Source organism: Acanthopagrus latus, chromosome 4 (assembly GCF_904848185.1).
Source record: "Acanthopagrus latus isolate v.2019 chromosome 4, fAcaLat1.1, whole genome shotgun sequence".
Classification (NCBI taxonomy): domain Eukaryota; kingdom Metazoa; phylum Chordata; class Actinopteri; order Spariformes; family Sparidae; genus Acanthopagrus; species Acanthopagrus latus.
This window is the reverse complement of record NC_051042.1, coordinates 22,938,664-22,949,767: the sequence shown is the minus strand read 5'-3', so window position 1 is coordinate 22,949,767 and position 11,104 is coordinate 22,938,664. Positions and strand designations below refer to the sequence as shown.

Below are 11,104 nucleotides of genomic sequence, written 5' to 3'. Positions count from 1 at the left end.
AGTGAGGAAACCCAACCAAGATGGCGGCGACGCGGGATTACGTTCCAGCACATAGACATAATATACGTATACTATATATTATATCTCTGTTCCAGCACGCCATGAGGCGTCTACGCATATTATGAACCCGCCCCGGATGTGACGCCACGTTCGGCAGCAGCTATGCATTGTGGGTAAAGTTGAGTAAACTGCTAACAACAACAGCTAACGTTAATGATTTAAGTTAACCGTTATCAGTCGAGCAAACGCTGACAGTTTGAAAGAAACCCCGAGCGGTGTTAATCATATTATAAGTAATGCCACTCATGGTAACAGCGTTGACTATGAGCAGCAGGTTCAGAGCCGCAGAGGAGACTGGTTCCGTGTAATGACGACCCGGACTCAACGATGCTCAGCAGGAAACGGAGCGTCGCGTGGGACTTCTTCGAAACCGTCGACTCTGAGACGGTCCGGTGTCTGCTCTGCTCGAACAACATGATCAGATACGAGCAGGGCAGCACTACCAACATGCTGAGACATCTACGAGCCAAACACCCCGCCGAGGTGAAGGGGATGAGGGGTCGTGTGGCTGAAACTGCCCCCATTAACTGTCATGAAGACATGGAGACGGACAGTGATCACTTCTGCTCCGGTACGGTTAGTTCAAGACCAACCCAGACATCATTCATTATTCATATTCATTATTATTTTTATGCACACCTGAAACAAGTGTCATTTTCTGTAAACAGACTACTCTACTTGCCCCTTACCCATTCATTGTGTTGATATTTGTGTAAGCATCGTCAAGCATCATACCATAATAATACAAAATTGTGATATTTGATTTGGTTGCATGTCTTGTCATTTATTAAGCGCGTTTTTGAAGATTTCAAAATATTGAGATATAATTTAGCTAGAGCAGAATGGTCTGAAAATAACCCAATAGTAGTTTAAGGACACATTGCCCATGTCTGATAATGACATATTACATTGCTTTCATGGTTATTGTTTTAATATGGAAATTATGTTGATGACAATCAGTTTGTGGTAAATTAAACTAGTCTTATGAAGGTACTATATTAAATGTCAGTTCACAGAGGACAGGAGTGAAACTCCTTTGGGTTACACTCAGCTTTGTAACTGTCATCTTTTCCTTCTCACCCCTAAAGAGTTCAGTAACGTAGCAGGTTTTTATTATACTTCTGAATGAAATAAAAATTGTTTAGATACATTTGAATAAAATATCAAGGTATTTAAGGGTTCTCAAATGTATGACTTTGCCGCTGTTTTTGTAATACTATAGATTGGGATTAGAACTGTTTGGTTACTACTAATAATCATATTAACCCATTTTTAGACTTTTGATACACTGAAAAACGAATCACATGTGTAAACATATCACCAGCACACATTAAGTGGATAGTTGTAGCTGTCATTCTAACTTTTTTTTTCTTGTATTTAGTGGAAGTGGCCCTGGAGGACGGAGACTCTGACACGCCTACCACGGGGAATGATGCTGACTTAAACTCTGCTATTAAAGGCATCCTGGAAGCTGCACAAAAAGGTCCAGCGGAACAAATAACACGTGAAGAGGCGGCTGATGACCGCCGTGTAAGACGTAGACGGAGCTTGATTTGGAGGCACTACAAGCGGTTGGACAGTCTGGCAGCTGCTCTTTGCTGCATTTGCATGCAGAAGCTACAGTGCTTTGAAGGCAGCAGCACCAGCAACCTGCGTCGGCACATGTCAACGAAACACCCGAAGGTGTTCTCTCAGCTAGTGGCCGATGAGAAGAACTCGGCACTGGGGTCACACACTAAAGGTGGCACAGTGACACCACCAGAGACTGTTGTGATGACAGAGAAGAGATCATTTCCAGGTAATGTTGTATGATCACTGCTGTGTGTGTATTTGATCTTTTAACTAATTTATGCCCAGAACAATTAATCAGTTATCAAATAAAGTCAATCATTATAGCTCTGTTATCCTCATATTTTAGTGGAAGTGGCACAGGAGGACAGAGACTCCCTTACCCCAGTGGATCACGCTGACTTTGCTCCTAATGGAATCCTGGAAGCTGCCAAAGGAGGTCCAGCAGAACAAATAACATGTGAAGAGGCAACTGATCACTGCCCTGTTAGACATAAACGCACTTTGATCTGGAGACACTACGAGCACTTGGACAGTTTGTCTGCAGCTCGTTGTCGGATATGCATGAAGAAGTTACAATACTTTGAAGGAGGCAGCACAGGACAGCTGCATCAGCACTTGTCAAAGAGACACCCGGAGGTATTTTCTCAGCTAGTGGCCAACGGGCTGAACCCACCACAGTCGTGTTCATCAAAGGGCCCCAAAGCTAATGGTGACACATCGACACCACCAGCGACTGTTGGGGCGATAGAGAAGAGAACAGTTTCAGGTAAATGGTTTATGGAACTTGCAGAAAAACACAACAATATGTTTTGATCATCCACTGTAAATTTCCTTTATACTCCAACTCAATAAGAAGTAACTGTGAACATTAATTTAAGTACATGGCTTCATTTAGCGGTTCCTACCGTCTGCATCCAAGATGGTAGTGAGACTAAACCTGTAGCCTTTTGCCTTACAGGTGTGTTGAAAGTTTCACGAGCATCTGAAGGAGAAAAGCGTCTCTTCAGGAGGGAGCAGGAGCTGATAGAGTCCATGAGGAGAGCGCAGAGGGAGGAGGCGCGGGCTCTGGAGCATCAGAGGGAGCTGCTGGAGAAGCTGCGTGCAGTGAATGCCAGGGAGGCAGCTGCAGAGAGGGAGCAAATCGAGTCACTGAGGAAAGCACAGCAGGAGGAAGCCAAAGACTTGAACAAACAGAAAGATGAGCTGCAGAAGGAGAGGGCAGAGCTGCGGAAGAAATGGGAAGAGCTTCAGCAGGAAAGAGAGGAACTACTTTTGTTTACCAGTGAGCAGCAAGTTGATTCTGTTACTACGTGACGAGACTGTCGTGTTATCACCTGTTATAGGTTTCCTGTAAATGCTGTGACGCTTACTTTAAGACATGATAATGTAAAAATGTAAATTCTCCTTCTAGTAAAATTGGTTTTGCAAAAGATCTATGGACAGTTGATTTTTTTTTTACACTGCCAGTAGAGATGGTAGTTACAACATGTGAAAAATATTTTTTTCTGATCACTGTGAGGGCCTTAAATGATCTGCCAATTCAGCTTGCATCTTAGCTGGTTTGTGATTTTCATTACAATACACCATGTCACTAACAAGAGCAGCATCAGATGTGCTGGTAAGATGACATGAATGCTGAATCACTCAAATTTGGCCAAGTTGTTCTTTTGGTTTTTCAACTCAGATCAAAAAGCCATCTTGAGAGCATCATTTTTTCAATATTAGACCATTTTGTTTAAACAGCACATTTAGGAAAGATGTAATGTTGGAAGGGATCTAATAAAAGCATAAACCAAAACAGATTTCAGTTTTATTTTCATTCAAAATGCTTTTATACTCCACTGAAGCCTTATGGGATTATCCAATTTAAAGGAACACTGTCAAAAATTATATTAAAAAGATTATAGTTTGAGTAAAATTATATTCCTACGTAGTGTGGTCAGTTTCACCCCCAGTGATTGCAACTTCTGTTAAGTTTAAAAATGACATTTTTTGGTGTGCGTTTCACACCAAAGAGTACTGATGTTTACCTCCAGTGTATTGGTGTGATGACAGAAGTTTCTGAGGCAGATTCTTCCAGTATGCCACAAATTAAACCAAAGCTTGCAGATATTGTGGGCAACAGGACAGGACACTCTGGGGGGTATTTATTATGGTTATTATGGGGTGCATGTACTTAAATTAATCTACGAGGGGACACACCTGAGTTAGGGGGCTGTTTAGGCAGAAGATCTCTGTTGGTCCTGTTACAGTTAGTCAATCCAGTTAAGCCAAAATATAATCTGAATGGCTAGACACTGATTGGGAGAAGAGGTTTTTGGCCTGTTTTTTGTACATTGGCTGTTTTGACAGTTTTAAATAGACCTAGCACGTGTTGTAAATCGTGTTATTTTGTCCAGAGTTTGATTTCTCAAGTTGAGCTCTTGCGTTGCCACAGCCAGTCTCACCATAATTAAACAGCAGTCTGTTGGTTTATGTTTAAGGTGGTTAAGTAAAATGTTACAGATGTTCTTAGAGTTTTGTTCACCAGATTTTACGAAGAAGAGGCTTCCTGTCTTCCTCAGGGTTGCCACCTCGGATTTGTGGGAAAAAAGGTGACACTTGACCAGCTGACAGACTAACATTGCCATTCATAGTCATTCTACTAGCCTGGATAAAATCTAAAGTATTTGTATCAAGACTGGTTGTTAATGTTAAAAAAGAAAATACTAAAGGCTGATTGAAACAAACAAATCTCAATATTGGTATTGGCCTCAAAAGTCCAGTTTTGGTCAGGCTATAATCATACATATTTAAATTTCCAAAATTTCTTGTTTACATCAGCAGCTTATTCTCAACCATCCCTGCTCTTGTTGGTGTCTTTCGGCTGCGTGAAACAGAAAGTGGGCCTTGGCTAAGAGAACCTGTTGGGAACGGCTCAGTCAAATAAAACCTCACTTACACAAGTTTATTTACATAGAATTCAGTCCATTAAGAAATGAATCAAAACTAAAGCCAAATTTTCTGAAACACCTTTGGAGACAGCTCATGGTAGAGAAATGAACATTCAATTCACGGGCAACAGCTCTGGTGGACATTCATGCTGTCAGCATGCTAATTGCACGCTCCCTTAAAACTCACGACATCTGTGGCATCGTGATGTGTGATAAAAGTGAACATTTTTAGAGTGGCCTGTTGTTGTGGCCAGCCTAAGGCACACCTGTGCAATAATCATGCCGTCAGCATCTTGACATGCCACACCTGTGAGGTGGGGTGGATTATCTCGGCAAAGAGAAGTGCTCACTAACAGATTTAGACAGATTTGTGAACAATAACGTGGTGCTGGCACTGGGGTGTGACATGGAATGGGGATGGGCCTATTCTTCACCTCCTCCTATCCAAAATGGGCCTCTTTTTATGTAGTTGGGTTTTTAGATTCACATTATGCTGGAAGAAGAGTAAGAGGTTGCAGACACTGGCGGCACATGTCTTCACCACAAGCAAAAAAACCCAAAAAACACTAGAGTTGAGTGTGGATGCATATCTACCATTGTCTGACCTGCAGAGAGAACGACACGCAGAAATTTCAACTTAAAGTCCATTTGATGTTTATAAAGACACGTTTAAAAAAAATCTTTTCAGACTGATTAACAGCCTATAAATACTGAAACATCATACTGAAGCCTTTCTCTCTTCACCATTGTGGGGGCATGTAGCTGTAGCTGGGTGTGCCAGGGGGCCAATATGCGGATATCTTGACTTGGTGGGGAGCAACTGGCGCTGGTAATGGTGTTGTCAACCAAGTTTCTGAGAAGCAACCACAGATTGAAGTGTACAACATGATGTAACATATACATTTTTTACAACAAAGCATGGGGTCCAGAGTTACTGAGATTGTAACCATGGAACAGCTATATTTAGGAGATCTTGCTTAAACTATGTGTCATGTTAACAGAATTACAAAAAATCAAAATCAAATCAAAATGTAATTTTCTCAACATGCAGTGTTGACATGGATAAAAATACAAGCAGAACCTTTGCTGCGTAAAGTGAACTGACAGCCATTACTAGCCCAGCCGTCATTTCATCTGAATAGACGTGAGGATACGTTGTAAGATTAAACTATGATGTGCTTCTATCAAGCAACGGTAATACTACTAATGAATCAAACAAACTTTATTTATATTGCCCCTTTCAAACAAGTCAGAATGAATTCAAAGTGCTCAACAAGTGATAAAGTCAATGAATAAAAACACAAGATATTCAGAAAACAAAACTGGATTAAGAGACGAATTCACTCCAAGACAGCAATAAAACACGGCTAGTAAGAGTAATAAGGGATGATAAATACAAGATCATACAAGCGATAACAATAAAATAAACAATACTACACTATAATGATAGTATCAATGATAAAAAAAACACTTATATATATATAGTCCCTTTCTAAACAAACTTAATAATAACCACAATTAATAAATCATTTACTAATTGTGGTTATCATAAAGTGTGTTTTTGTCAAATTGTCAAATTATAGTTAATATAACTTTAATTAACAGTGAATTCACTGTCAAGAATGAAATGTTTTTATAAAGCATTTCCTAAGCAATTGATTATTCTAACATTGCAAGTGATGTTTATAAAACTTTCTAAATGATTAATGAACACTGTGGAGCTCCTCTGTGAACACTGTCTGGACGGCCAACTGATGTTTGCAAACATTTCCAAATGTTTAATAAATGGTTTATAAAGTATTTCATTATTTGTTTACACTAAAATAAATATTAACGTTTGTAAATCAGTATTAAATTTTGCTCTACAACTACAATGACTAATGTCTTATTTCATTATAATCCATCCATTCCTAATGATAGTTGTTAAAGAATGTTAACTAACAAGGATCATAAAACATTGTGGTATAAAATAAAGTTGTTTAGTCAAAGATGCAGTAAGTGCCTCGCGCAAAAAAAAACAAAACAATTTCTCTAACTTATTATACTTAAATGACCTTGAAATGTAAAGCAATCTAAAAGCGTTAACGTAATATGCAAAGATAAAGTGATTATTTGTACACTAGGTTTTAAGTACCACAAGATGAAGCTCTAACTTTCAGCACTCTCCAAGACTAAGACATCAATCAACTTGCCCGTGTCTCTAGATCCCCATTCTGAAGAGGAACATGTCCCACAACCTTGACAAACACAACGTTGTCAAGTATATCGAAAGTTTTTGGACCATACATGGAAAGGCGCTTGTGTTTGAACTATTGGATATAAGCCTACACGACTACAGGATGCTGAAAAATTCTCCCCCAATGCTTCTGAGTGACATCAGAACCATCATCCAACAGGTATGAACACAGCACCATCAGATGGAGAGCAAAGCAATATACACTCAGTTTTAGGCTTGAGTCCGTTCTAACCTACCTTGTACTTTCAGGTGGCCACAGCATTTGATGCGCTGAAGGGGATCGGGGTGATCCATACTGATGTCAAACAAGACAACATCATGATAGTGAACCGCTTCCGACAACCCTTTGAAGTGAAGCTGATAGACTTCGGGGTGTCCGTTCTCACATCAGAGGCCAAGACCATCAAACCTCGAGTAGCTGCATTCACGTAAGTCAGATTATTTGTTCTATTATAATGGAAAGAATTAGTAGTTTACTATTTTTACCATGAAGAATCAGCTGTGTGCTTCCTCCCTGTAACATGTTCTCGTGTAAACACCCTTTAATTTTTCTCTTTCACATTCAGGGCCCCGGAAACTTATTTGGGCGGTGAATTTAATGAGGCCATTGATATGTGGTCCCTGGGCTGTGCCATGTTCGAGATGATCTATGGTTGTAACCTGTTCGCAGGAGAGGGTCACTATGAAACAGTACGTCTTCTACTATAGTCAGACAATTTGTCAGGGCGGGTCATTACTTTGCCCTCATGGGAACAATATTTTGCTTGCTCTTGGATATACTGATGTAATTCTCTGTTTAATCTCCAGATGCTGGAAATTGTGGAATTCTTTGGCAAGCCAGCGGACCATCTTCTTGAACAGAGCCCCCAGGCAAAGCTTTACTTCACAAAAACTGACAAAGGAGTTTGGAGGATCAAGGTACAGCAATGAACCTTTTCTGGCCTTTACAGAAGTTATTTAATCTTTTATCAGTCTATATGTTTCAAGCAGGAAAGCTAAAAACACATTGCCATCTTATTTTTTGCCTATTGTATATAGTACTTGACTATTTCTTACTGTTTCTATATTTGCCTTTATATTCTGATTGTGTTTGTACTTGGATGTGCATGCTGCTATGGTAACCTAATTTCCCCTCGGGAATTAATAAAGCTATCTTTGTATCTGTCTTACATTCTGTAACATGCGACAGTTGAACATTAATACAAACACTCTGATTCCTCTTTTAGACTCCTTTGGAATTTTTCAAACGGCGCCGTAGTCTAACCAGGAACAAACACGGGTTGAAATGTCTGGATGAACTGAAAGCAGTAAGTGTGAATTAATTTTCTTTGTCACTATGATTGACTGTCTTTTCATGATCATGAGGATGACATGACTGGTGGTGAATCTGACTGATGTTTCTTTAACTAGGTGCGTCTGGAGGAAGATAACAAGACTGAGGCTGTTGAGCGAGCGCAGTGCATCAAGCTCCTGAAGGCCATGCTGGCCTTAGATGCAGATAAGAGGATCACTTCCCGTGAAGTCCTCTCTCACCCATTCATCACCAAAGTCTACCCAAAGTAAGTGTGTGTGTGTGTGTGTGTGTGTGTGTGTGTGTGTGTGTGTGTGTGTGTGTGTGTGTGTGTGTGTGTGTGTGTGTGAAGAACGGAAGAATCCTCTTGAATGAGAGGTGAAACATCTTCAAGAAACTGTTACCTATGATACAGCCCTTATGTGTACCATGACCTGGATGACCGAGTACCTCATGGCAATAACAAGACAATTGTGTGTGTGTGTGTGTTTTCATGTTTAGTGTCCAGACTTTAAGTGAGGACTTTGAATGCAAGCCTCCTGCCACTGCCCTGGATGATGAAGACAGCAGTAACATCCAGCCAGGCGACAGCACTCTATCTCCGGAAATTAGTTCAGGAGGTGCAATCCTGGTTTGACCCCACAGTTCAGCCGAGAACACAACGCTGCTGGAAGATCAGAAGAGTACAGTCAGTGAGCCTACTGCTGCTCCACTGAGGGATGAAGAAAGCAGTAACATCCAACCAGATGACTGCACTCCATCTCCAGAAATTCTTCCGTCAGGTGCGATCCTGGTTCGACCCCACAGTTCAGCCGAGAACACAACGCAGCTGGAAGATCAGGAGATTCCAGTTAGGTAAGATGATCAAAAATAGTATCACAATCTGTCGCCTTTATCTTTTACTCACTTCTAAATCAAATCCAAACGATAGCTAGATTTTGATCTTTATTACAGGAGGAATTTAATGATCATACCGATTTGGTCCTCAGAAGCCTCCAGAATCAACAAAAAATCAAAATTCCTTGTTGCAGCATTGAGATGTGATCACATTTACATGTATAACACTCTAACCTTTTCTTTTGTGTGTTCAGTTTTCAGGCTGGACTGAACAAGACGTCACAGTCCTCAGTGAGCAACGCCGACAGTAACAAGAAGACATCTGAGGATTCAACCACATGTGGTAAGTAACATTCACCTCCACTTGTGTCTGAATTGTTGTGCATTCTGAAGTACGGCTGGAGTTTTAAATGTCCTTTGATTTTCAGAGGACATCGGGCCAAAGAAGAAGGGGAAGAAGAAGAAGAACGTGCCTCAGACGTGTTGTCTCTTGGCTGAGGAAGACTTTCAGCTGCTGTGTTTCCTGTGCTGATGAGGATTAGGGATGTGTGAAGATATGTTCTGTGTAGGGTTTCTGTTGCATGGTTTTCAGGAGTTTTCCAATCAAAATAGTCATAGTTTGCTCATTCTCCCTGCATCTGCGTGGTTTTCTCTGGGCGCTCCGGTTTTTCCTATAAACATGAAATATGTTTGAAAAAAAAAAGATGCAGCTCATGCAGGGACAGATCTGAATGTAGACAATCATTTGTCAATAATTGCTTGGAAAAGTCCCCATATCACCTGAATGCCCTATAACAGAGCTACAGCACATTCCCTCCCATCAGGTGAGATTATTTCCTCTGGTTATGAATTAAAGGATCATATCGATTTGGTCCTCAGAAGCCACCAGAATCAACAAAAATTCTAAATTCCAAGTTGCAGCTTTGAGATGTGATCACATTTACACGTATAACGCTCTAACCTTTTCTTGTGTGTGTTTAGTTTTCAGTCTGGACTGAACAAGACGACACAGTCCTCAGTGAGCTACACCAACAGTAAAAGGAAGACATCGGAGGACACAACCACATGTGGTAAGTAACATTCACCTCCACTTGTGTCTGAATTGTTGTGCATTCTGATGTGCAACTGGAGTTTTAAATGTACTTTGATTTTCAGAAGACACCGGGCCAAAGAAGAAGGGGAAGATGAAGAAGAAGAATTGCTTCCGATGCATTGTCTCTTGGTTGAGGCTGCTGTGTTTCCCGCATTGATTAGGGATGTGTGAAGCTGTGTAGGGTTTCTTTGCATGTTTTCCTGGGCTTCTGGGAAATTGTGCAATCAAAACCTTCACAGATCTTCCGAGGGCAGCATGGTGGCTTAGTGGTCAATTTGGACATTGTGGCTTCACAGCAGAAGGTATTGGCTTTTTTCCAGGCCTCTTCTCTGTCTGTGTAGCCTGCTCATTGTCCCCATGTCTGCGTGGGTTTCCTCCGGGTTCTCCGGTTTCCTCCCACACTCAATCAGTTAATAAACAATTAGATTGGATTTTAAGTAACTCTCCCATGACTCAGTTGAATTAATTGTGCATTATTCATGTAATAACCACCACAGATATATAACGACCAATATCACAATGGAGGTTTGGTGCACGAGCAAAATGGCCATGACGCATTTAACTGGATGTAGAATTTCCCTCAACACTTAACAGTTAAATGAGACTTCTTCACCTTCGTTTTCAGAGTTATTTCAGAAACCCTTGAGGCAAAAACAAATTTCATCGACATGAGAGGGAGGCTAGCTCCCTTTTAACATGCACATACTAGAACTTACTGAGCTTAGACAACTCATGAAGGTAGTTACTATGTGGAGCTCACTGATATATGAAGGAACATCACCTGCTTATTACTGGAGATCAGTAAGTAACAACTGATCTACACCAGTGTTACCCCTGGAAAATTGCTGGCCACACGCTGGCCCCCCCAGTGCTCCCCCAATTTCCCTGACTGACTGAGGCGCTGGCTCAATAGGGAACTGTAATTTAAATCTCCACCTGTGGGGGTGCTAATGTGCTGAAAGGCGTGCAGTCTGATGGGAAGTCAGCACAAGAAGCAGAAGAAGAAACAACAACATTTTTTGTGTTTTTCTGAAATGCTAGTGTGTTTCTCAGACTCAGAGGTAATTGTATTGGGTGCATAT

General features: G+C 40.9%; 2 protein-coding genes and 1 long non-coding RNA gene across 3 annotated transcripts; all 3 read left to right on the top strand.

Annotated features, from left to right (window-relative positions):
- Nucleotides 1-119: 119 nt before the first annotated feature.
- Nucleotides 120-3,064, top strand: LOC119018746 (zinc finger BED domain-containing protein). Its single transcript, XM_037096649.1, has 4 exons — nt 120-631; nt 1,442-1,858; nt 1,979-2,398; nt 2,591-3,064. The coding sequence occupies exons 1-4, from the start codon at nt 388-390 to the stop codon at nt 2,944-2,946; spliced, it is 1,437 nt and encodes a 478-aa protein (XP_036952544.1). The 5' UTR covers nt 120-387; the 3' UTR covers nt 2,947-3,064.
- A 4,003-nt stretch (nt 3,065-7,067) lies between these two features.
- LOC119018148 (homeodomain-interacting protein kinase 2-like) lies at nt 7,068-8,748 on the top strand. Its single transcript, XM_037095602.1, has 5 exons — nt 7,068-7,229; nt 7,368-7,719; nt 8,028-8,108; nt 8,212-8,360; nt 8,594-8,748. The coding sequence occupies exons 2-5, from the start codon at nt 7,609-7,611 to the stop codon at nt 8,727-8,729; spliced, it is 477 nt and encodes a 158-aa protein (XP_036951497.1). The 5' UTR covers nt 7,068-7,229; nt 7,368-7,608; the 3' UTR covers nt 8,730-8,748.
- Nucleotides 8,749-9,607: 859 nt separating this feature from the next.
- Nucleotides 9,608-10,295, top strand: LOC119018149. Its single transcript, XR_005074661.1, has 3 exons — nt 9,608-9,753; nt 9,911-9,999; nt 10,085-10,295. It is a non-coding gene; the product is annotated as an uncharacterized LOC119018149 (long non-coding RNA).
- The last annotated feature ends 809 nt before the right edge of the window (nt 10,296-11,104 follow it).